Consider the following 9853-nt stretch of genomic DNA (forward strand, 5'->3'; position numbering starts at 1 on the left):
AGTGCTGCTAACCTCTGCAGAGTGCAGTCAAGCACAAAGCTAGCAAGCTAACACGGGCAAAAGTAAACTGGTGAAAGGCCAGCAAGTAGCTTCACAATATTCAACGTAAACATGGATTACTAGGTAGCTAACTACAGTTCTTTACTTGGCTTTAGTCGCCTGTCATTTAGCTAACTGGCTAGCAAAAACACTGTCAAAAAGTCATCTGGCAGATTAGCATGTTCAGCTAGCCAGCTGAGCTATCCTTCCGAGTAAAGTCAAACTCCTTCAGGCTTACTAGCGAGGCTTTGCTCCGCTCAGACTGTGTCCTTCCCGCGACCATGAATAGAAGAAACCAAGTACCACGAAAACGAAACGACACAGAAGCCACACAATACGATAATTTCTTGCCGTTTTAAAGCACAACAGTTAAGTTTACCTCCGCCATTCTGTTTCCTTCTGTCTGACTCGCGCTTGTCTTTAGCATGACCTTTAGTTACCCGACACTAATATTGACGTAATTGTCATGGAAACAGAACTCCGCCTGCTGCGTGGAGTCGCGTACGTTCGAAAATGACCATCAATGACCACTGAGCTATAATAAGAAGTCAACGACAGTGGACAAAGAAAGAATAAAGCCACCTCTTTACCACGATGACCTCTTTCATACGCTCGAAATAGGTCAATTCTCAAAGTAGGACGCACAGTACATTCACATGATGATGCTTCAACTGACCTCAATCAATAGCCTACAGTAGCTGACTGGGGATGGTTTATTTCAAATGACTGTACAAATCTTTCGATTCAAAATCAAACACAGAAATGGCATAGGTGGAACATTTAATAATGGTAATAAAATGTACAATTCAACACACACTGTAAATGTATTATCTTCAACCATAACCCTAAAGCTTCTACTACAGTAGCCCATATAGGCTGCTTTGTTAGATTTCTGGATCCTCTCCATACATTTTCCCCCATCAATTATGACAATCTGGTTCGGTATTTAAGTTATCCTTATTTTATTGTCAATTGTAGTCTTTACAGCAAAAAGCCATACATATTTAGACGTATTCCTTAAAACAAAACAAAGTTGTTTAACAGCAACCAAAATGTAATAATTAGCATGCTGATAAGCCCAGAGCTACTTCAAAAACATTATTACAGGTTAACTTGGATATCTTGAGAAAACAATGATGCCGCATTTATAACCTGGATGAAAGAACAACATGAACAGATCACAGGAATCTGATCATCAAACCTCATGAGTAGTCTTGAGTATAATATAAGGATCATATCTAGCTTACTCCAACATTTAGACCCACGTCAGACCCATAAGCACATTATCATTGCAAGTCATATGATTTTGATATTAAGCACATAAATATCAATTGTTTAATTAACCAATAACAAATAAATAACCCAATAAGAACAGTTGTTGCCCTGGGCAAATTGTTGTTTCTTGCTTTGATCTATGGAGCATACGCTTGGAGTCAGTCTGATCACGGTGACTTGAATCTCACTAAAGCATGCATGCTGCTGTTGTTATGTCAGTAAACTGCGGTTTGTTATCTGTAACTGTCTGTTATCAGGGTGTCAGTCCTGAAACGGTGCATCCATTGATGAGAGAGTGAGAAGGTTTCAGGCTGCCAGCTCCACGGCCCCCTCCTCCTCTCCATCACCGCAGTTGGCACGGATCTCAACCAGGGTGCGGGCGAAGCGGCTCCAGTCCTCAGGGTGTGGCACTGCCAGCTACAGGAGACAGACATGGTCAGTCACATATTGGACAGAAACGACAGTAGGCTAACTAAGTCTACTAATGTGTCACATTTCAGCAACAAGTGAATAAGAATCAAAAGGCACAACAACAAGACAATGAGTTCCATCTTGTTTCAGGTACAGCACCCATTATCTCATTGTTAGAACCCTTTCAATTATGGACTTCATTATTTCACCTCTCCCACATCGTAGATCCAGACACGACCCTCCGAGTCACCCACGGCAACCTCTCTGCCTCCCGACGCCCATCTCACACGGTTCAGAGCACACGCCCCCTCGATAGTCACACTCGCTGTGGGCACCTTTAAAAAAAGTTTCATATTATCTTACATACCAACAACAGATAGCTGTGTAGGAATATGATCCAATCCTATTCTGCATCATACACATCCAGTACAGTATAAAATAATGTGGTACAGTGGTAACCAATTAACTAAGAAAAACTGTAATGGAGAGGAACCAGCTGGAGGAGACTGCCCAGAACACAGTGTGATGGAGAGGAACGAGCTGGAGGAGACTGCCCAGAACAGAGTGTGATGGAGAGGAACCAGCTGGAGGAGACTGCCCAGAACAGAGTGTGATGGAGAGGAACCAGCTGGAGGAGACTGCCCAGAACAGAGTGTGATGGAGAGGAACATGCTGGAGGAGACTGCCCAGAACAGAGTGTGATGGAGAGGAACCAGCTGGAGGAGACTGCCCAGAACAGAGTGTGATGGAGAGGAACGTGCTGGAGGAGACTGCCCAGAACAGAGTGTGATGGAGAGGAACCAGCTGGAGGAGACTGCCCAGAACAGAGTGTGATGGAGAGGAATGTGCTGGAGGAGACTGCCCAGAACAGAGTGTGATGGAGAGGAACAAGCTGGAGGAGACTGCCCAGAACAGAGTGTGATGGAGAGGAATGTGCTGGAGGAGACTGCCCAGAACAGAGTGTGATGGAGAGGAACGAGCTGGAGGAGACTGCCCAGAACAGAGTGTGATGGAGAGGAACCAGCTGGAGGAGACTGCCCAGAACAGAGTGTGATGGAGAGGAACCAGCTGGAGGAGACTGCCCAGAACAGAGTGTGATGGAGAGGAACATGCTGGAGGAGACTGCCCAGAACAGAGTGTGATGGAGAGGAACCAGCTGGAGGAGACTGCCCAGAACAGAGTGTGATGGAGAGGAACCAGCTGGAGGAGACTGCCCAGAACAGAGTGTGATGGAGAGGAACATGCTGGAGGAGACTGCCCAGAACAGAGTGTGATGGAGAGGAACCAGCTGGAGGAGACTGCCCAGAACAGAGTGTGATGGAGAGGAACCAGCTGGAGGAGACTGCCCAGAACAGAGTGTGATGGAGAGGAACCAGCTGGAGGAGACTGCCCAGAACAGAGTGTGATGGAGAGGAACCAGCTGGAGGAGACTGCCCAGAACAGAGTGTGATGGAGAGGAATGTGCTGGAGGAGACTGCCCAGAACAGAGTGTGATGGAGAGGAACGTGCTGGAGGAGACTGCCCAGAACAGAGTGTGATGGAGAGGAATGTGCTGGAGGAGACTGCCCAGAACAGAGTGTGATGGAGAGGAACCAGCTGGAGGAGACTGCCCAGAACAGAGTGTGATGGAGAGTAACCAGCTGGAGGAGACTGCCCAGAACAGAGTGTGATGGAGAGAGGAACGTGCTGGAGGAGACTGCCCAGAACAGAGTGTGATGGAGAGGAACGTGCTGGAGGAGACTGCCCAGAACAGAGTGTGATGGAGAGGAACCAGCTGGAGGAGACTGCCCAGAACAGAGTGTGATGGAGAGGAACCAGCTGGAGGAGACTGCCCAGAACAGAGTGTGATGGAGAGGAACGAGCTGGAGGAGACTGCCCAGAACAGAGTGTGATGGAGAGGAACGAGCTGGAGGAGACTGCCCAGAACAGAGTGTGATGGAGAGGAACCAGCTGGAGGAGACTGCCCAGAACAGAGTGTGATGGAGAGGAACGTGCTGGAGGAGACTGCCCAGAACAGAGTGTGATGGAGAGGAACCAGCTGGAGGAGACTGCCTAGAACAGAGTGTGATGGAGAGGAACCAGCTGGAGGAGACTGCCCAGAACAGAGTGTGATGTAGAGGAATGTGCTGGAGGAGACTGCCCAGAACAGAGTGTGATGGAGAGGAACCAGCTGGAGGAGACTGCCTAGAACAGAGTGTGATGGAGAGGAGTCATCGATGGCCTATGCTCCCAAAGGAACGATGGGCCATTAGTAAGTAAAGTAACCAATGAGGATGTGTGACTCACCTCAGTGTCATTGTTGAGGTTCCACAGGTCCAAACGGCCCATCCCATCCACAGAGGCAAAGAGAGCCGGATGCACAGGGGACCAACTGACATCATAGACATAGTCTGCATTGTCCTCAAAAGAGTACAGTGGCTTGTTGTGCTGGAGAGAGAGAGGCAGACACAGACATAATGACAAATGAGAATTCTATTCAATGAGAATTCTATTTCATTCTAATTCTATGGAGACAACACAAGGAATGTTGATACTGCTGAGGGTTCTTTGGGGCCTTGAGTGGCAGTTATAATTGTCTTGTAATTGTTCGTTTAAATTGTAGATCAAGGAACAGGGATAATACCCTGAGTAGAGACTTGTCTTACTTTGGTTGACCACAGTTTGACTGTCCAGTCAAAGGAGGACGTGATGAAGAGGTGTGAGAAGTCGACAGTGCCCACAGCGTTATGGCAGCTGATCCCAGTCACTGGGCCCTGGTGCCCCTCAAACATCTCCGCTATACCTGCTTTACTGCACACAACAACATCACAAGGCATTCACTTAGTACAATGAGCCTTAAGATAGAGTAGGTTGGTTGGTCGAAGGATACACACAAAATCCCAAACGTCTTGTGCTGTTTCTATGAAAAAATAAAATAACATCAACTTCATGAGGTTGCATTCACTTGTAAAAAAATAAAAAACACTGTAAAATATAGATCATTTGAGAGACTGACTTTACACACATCCCCCCAACGTCATGTGCAGTTTCTATGGAAACATGAAGACACATTGATGTTATAAATAACTGTCCCTGTTGCGCCTCAGCTCACTAACCTGCCGTGGCGGGACGCAGAGTACACCATCCCTTCCTCGCTTCCTACCACATAGTTGTTAACATCTCCGGCAGGGAAGGCCATTCCTGTCACTGCTACAGCCTTGGACTTATTGTACACCAGCTCCATACTCTCCTGTTAAAGGCATGCTCATGTAGTTTATCTCAATAAACATGGAACAAAGACAAATACTAGTCATTTTCTTTATGGATAATAATATATAATTAAATAATTTATTTAGATACATTCTCTGAGGAGAATTAATTGGAGTTTATCGAGATATTTGCGTCCCAAATGGCACCCTATTCCCTATACAGTGCACTAATTTTGGGCCCTGGTCAAATGTAGTGCACTATAAAGGGAACAGGGTGTCATTTAGGTAGCAACGTGATGCCCCTCTGCTCACCTGTGGCTGAGAGAGCATGTCTAGACTCCAGGAGCACATCTTCCCATCAGTAGACACTGTTATCAGGTTGTTGGCATTCTGGGTACCCACCACGTTCACACAGTACACTGGGTGCTAGAGGAAAAAAACAGTAGCTCAGTTCTTAGATATGTAACCACAAATCTAATCTTCTTCCCCAGACACTTCCTCCCAACGCTTCCTATACGCAATTGGCCTGGGGATGAGGTTAACACAAATCTGTTTGAAATCTTTTTGAATTCGGTAAAAAAAAAAGAAGCCTAACAAACTAGTTTGAATCAGAGATCAGGGGACGTATATATTAAGCATCTCAGATTAGGAGTTTTTAGATGACAAAGAATAAGATTCCATGGACACGGGAGACCCGATCCTAGATCAGCACTCCTACTTTAAAAAGTTTGATACGGCCCCAGAGGTCACACTGATATAAACACGCTACAGTAGAGTATATGAGAGGCAGAGGGAAGTGTTTGTTAGCTTACAGTGTGTGGAGGGAGGTGTTTATTAGCTTACAGTGTGTGGAGGGAGGTGTTTGTTAGCTTACAGTGTGTGGAGGGAGGTGTTTGTTAGCTTACAGTGTGTGGAGGGAGGTGTTTATTAGCTTACAGTGTGTGGAGGGAGGTGTTTGTTAGCTTACAGTGTGTGGAGGGAGGTGTTTGTTAGCTTACAGTGTGTGGAGGGAGGTGTTTATTAGCTTACAGTGTGTGGAGGGAGGTGTTTGTTAGCTTACAGTGTGTGGAGGGAGGTGTTTATTAGCTTACAGTGTGTGGAGGGAGGTGTTTGTTAGCTTACAGTGTGTGGAGGGAGGTGTTTGTTAGCTTACAGTGTGTGGAGGGAGGTGTTTGTTAGCTTACAGTGTGTGGAGGGAGGTGTTTGTTAGCTTACAGTGTGTGGAGGGGAGGTGTTTGTTAACTTACAGTGTGTGGAGGGAGGTGTTTGTTAGTTACAGTGTGTGTTGTTAGCTTACAGTGTGTGGAGGGAGGTGTTTGTTAACTTACAGTGTGTGGAGGGAGGTGTTTGTTAACTTACAGTGTGTGGAGGGAGGTGTTTGTTAGCTTACAGTGTGTGGAGGGAGGTGTTTGTTAGCTTACAGTGTGTGGAGGGAGGTGTTTGTTAGCTTACAGTGTGTGGAGGGAGGTGTTTGTTAGCTTACAGTGTGTGGAGGGAGGTGTTTGTTAGCTTACAGTGTGTGGAGGGAGGTGTTTGTTAACTTACAGTGTGTGGAGGGAGGTGTTTGTTAGCTTACAGTGTGTGGAGGGAGGTGTTTGTTAACTTACAGTGTGTGGAGGGAGGTGTTTGTTAGCTTACAGTGTGTGGAGGGAGGTGTTTGTTAACTTACAGTGTGTGGAGGGAGGTGTTTGTTAGTTTAAGTGTGTGGAGGGAGGTGTTTGTTAACTTACAGTGTGTGGAGGGGGAGGTGTTTGTTAGCTTACAGTGTGTGGAGGGAGGTGTTTGTTAGCTTACAGTGTGTGGAGGGGAGGTGTTTGTTAACTTACAGTGTGTGGAGGGAGGTGTTTGTTAGCTACATGTGTGGAGGGAGGTGTTTGTTAACTTACAGTGTGTGGAGGGAGGTGTTTGTTAGCTTACAGTGTGTGGAGGGAGGTGTTTGTTAACTTACAGTGTGTGGAGGGAGGTGTTTGTTAGCTTACAGTGTGTGGAGGGAGGTGTTTATTAGCTTACAGTGTGTGGAGGGAGGTGTTTATTAGCTTACAGTGTGTGGAGGGAGGTGTTTGTTAACTTACAGTGTGTGGAGGGAGGTGTTTGTTAGCTTACAGTGTGTGGAGGGAGGTGTTTGTTAACTTACAGTGTGTGGAGGGAGGTGTTTGTTAACTTACAGTGTGTGGAGGGAGGTGTTTGTTAGCTTACAGTGTGTGGAGGGAGGGTTTGTTAGCTTACAGTGTGTGGAGGGAGGTGTTTGTTAACTTACAGTGTGTGGAGGGAGGTGTTTGTTAGCTTACAGGTGTGGAGGGAGGTGTTTGTTAGCTTACAGTGTGTGGAGGGAGGTGTTTGTTAACTTACAGTGTGTGGAGGAGGTGTTTGTTAACTTACAGTGTGTGGAGGGAGGTGTTTGTTAGCTTACAGTGTGTGGAGGGAGGTGTTTGTTAGCTTACAGTGTGTGGAGGGAGGTGTTTGTTAACTTACAGTGTGTGGAGGGAGGTGTTTGTTAGCTTACAGTGTGTGGAGGGAGGTGTTGGTTAGCTTACAGTGTGTGGAGGGAGGTGTTTGTTAACTTACAGTGTGTGGAGGGAGGTGTTTGTTAGCTTACAGTGTGTGGAGGGAGGTGTTTGTTAACCCACAGTGTGTGGAGGGAGGTGTTTGTTAGCTTACAGGTGTGGAGGGAGGTGTTTGTTAGCTTACAGTGTGGGAGGGAGGTGTTTATTAGCTTACAGTGTGTGGAGGGAGGTGTTTGTTAGCTTACAGTGTGTGGAGGGAGGTGTTTGTTAGCTTACAGTGTGTGGAGGGAGGTGTTTATTAGCTTACAGTGTGTGGAGGGGAGGTGTTTGTTAGCTTACAGTGTGTGGAGGGGAGGTGTTTATTAGCTTACAGTGTGTGGAGGGAGGTGTTTGTTAGCTTACAGTGTGTGGAGGGAGGTGTTTGTTAGCTTACAGTGTGTGGAGGGAGGTGTTTGTTAGCTTACAGTGTGTGGAGGGAGGTGTTGTTAGCTTACAGTGTGTGGAGGGAGGTGTTTGTTAGCTTACAGTGTGTGGAGGGAGGTGTTTGTTAGCTTACAGTGTGGAGGGAGGTGTTTGTTAGCTTACAGTGTGTGGAGGGGAGGTGTTTGTTAACTTACAGTGTGTGGAGGGAGGTGTTTGTTAACTTACAGTGTGTGGAGGGAGGTGTTTGTTAGCTTACAGTGTGTGGAGGGAGGTGTTTGTTAGCTTACAGTGTGTGGAGGGAGGTGTTTGTTAGCTTACAGTGTGTGGAGGGAGGTGTTTGTTAGCTTACAGTGTGTGGAGGGAGGTGTTTGTTAGCTTACAGTGTGTGGAGGGAGGTGTTTGTTAGCTTACAGTGTGTGGAGGGAGGTGTTTGTTAGCTTACAGTGTGTGGAGGGAGGTGTTTGTTAACTTACAGTGTGTGGAGGGAGGTGTTTGTTAGCTTACAGTGTGTGGAGGGAGGTGTTTGTTAACTTACAGTGTGTGGAGGGAGGTGTTTGTTAGCTTACAGTGTGTGGAGGGAGGTGTTTGTTAGCTTACAGTGTGTGGAGGGAGGTGTTTGTTAGCTTACAGTGTGTGGAGGGAGGTGTTTGTTAGCTTACAGTGTGTGGAGGGAGGTGTTTGTTAACTTACAGTGTGTGGAGGGAGGTGTTTGTTAGCTTACAGTGTGTGGAGGGAGGTGTTTGTTAACTTACAGTGTGTGGAGGGAGGTGTTTGTTAGCTTACAGTGTGTGGAGGGAGGTGTTTGTTAACTTACAGTGTGTGGAGGGAGGTGTTTGTTAGCTTACAGTGTGTGTGGAGGGGAGGTGTTTGTTAGCTTCAGTTGTGGAGGGAGGTGTTTATTAGCTTACAGTGTGTGGAGGGAGGTGTTTGTTAACTTACAGTGTGTGGAGGGAGGTGTTTGTTAGCTTACAGTGTGTGGAGGGAGGTGTTTGTTAACTTACAGTGTGTGGAGGGAGGTGTTTGTTAACTGTTCCAGTGTGGAGGAGGTGTTTGTTAGCTTACAGTGTGTGGAGGGAGGTGTTTGTTAGCTTACAGTGTGTGGAGGGAGGTGTTTGTTAGCTTACAGTGTGTGGAGGGAGGTGTTTGTTAGCTTACAGTGTGTGGAGGGGGAGGTGTTTGTTAGCTTACAGTGTGTGGAGGGAGGTGTTTGTTAACTTACAGTGTGTGGAGGGAGGTGTTTGTTAGCTTACAGTGTGTGGAGGGAGGTGTTTGTTAGCTTACAGTGTGTGGAGGGAGGTGTTTGTTAGCTTACAGTGTGTGGAGGGAGGTGTTTGTTAGCTTACAGTGTGTGGAGGGAGGTGTTTGTTAGCTTACAGTGTGTGGAGGGAGGTGTTTGTTAGCTTACAGTGTGTGGAGGGAGGTGTTTGTTAACTTACAGTGTGTGGAGGGAGGTGTTTGTTAGCTTACAGTGTGTGGAGGGAGGTGTTTGTTAACTTACAGTGTGTGGAGGGAGGTGTTTGTTAGCTTACAGTGTGTGGAGGGAGGTGTTTGTTAACTTACAGTGTGTGGAGGGAGGTGTTTGTTAGCTTACAGTGTGTGGAGGAGGTGTTAACTAGTGTGTGGAGGGAGGTGTTTGTTAGCTTACAGTGTGTGGAGGGAGGTGTTTGTTAGCTTACAGTGTGTGGGAGGGAGGTGTTTGTTAGCTTACAGTGTGTGGAGGGAGGTGTTTGTTAGCTTACAGTGTGTGGAGGGAGGTGTTTGTTAGCTTACAGTGTGTGGAGGGAGGTGTTTGTTAGCTTACAGTGTGTGGAGGGAGGTGTTTGTTAGCTTACAGTGTGTGGAGGGAGGTGTTTGTTAGCTTACAGTGTGTGGAGGGAGGTGTTTGTTAGCTTACAGTGTGTGGAGGGAGGTGTTTGTTAGCTTACAGTGTGTGGAGGAGGTGTTTGTTAGCTTACAGTGTGTGGAGGGAGGTGTTTGTTAACACAGTGTGGAGGGAGGTGTTGTTAGCTTACA

The 9853-nt window shown here is 46.8% G+C and overlaps 1 protein-coding gene across 4 annotated transcripts in view; it reads right to left on the reverse strand.

The window, feature by feature from the left end:
* Nucleotides 1-738: 738 nt before the first annotated feature.
* The window catches only part of LOC121542785 (cytoplasmic dynein 1 intermediate chain 1-like), a 27389-nt gene continuing 18274 nt past the window's right edge, over nt 739-9853 (reverse strand). For all 4 annotated transcript variants that reach the window (XM_045208552.1, XM_045208551.1, XM_045208550.1 and 1 more), the window contains 6 exons: nt 5226-5339; nt 4821-4954; nt 4371-4515; nt 4012-4152; nt 1935-2060; nt 739-1731 (listed from right to left, as the gene is read on the reverse strand). In XM_045208552.1, coding sequence (XP_045064487.1) covers nt 1621-1731; nt 1935-2060; nt 4012-4152; nt 4371-4515; nt 4821-4954; nt 5226-5339 — 771 coding nt within the window. In that variant the 3' untranslated portion in view covers nt 739-1620. The remainder of the gene's footprint in view (nt 1732-1934; nt 2061-4011; nt 4153-4370; nt 4516-4820; nt 4955-5225; nt 5340-9853) is intronic.

The sequence above is a fragment of the Coregonus clupeaformis genome, chromosome 28 (assembly GCF_020615455.1).
Source record: "Coregonus clupeaformis isolate EN_2021a chromosome 28, ASM2061545v1, whole genome shotgun sequence".
Taxonomy (NCBI): Eukaryota; Metazoa; Chordata; class Actinopteri; order Salmoniformes; family Salmonidae; genus Coregonus; species Coregonus clupeaformis.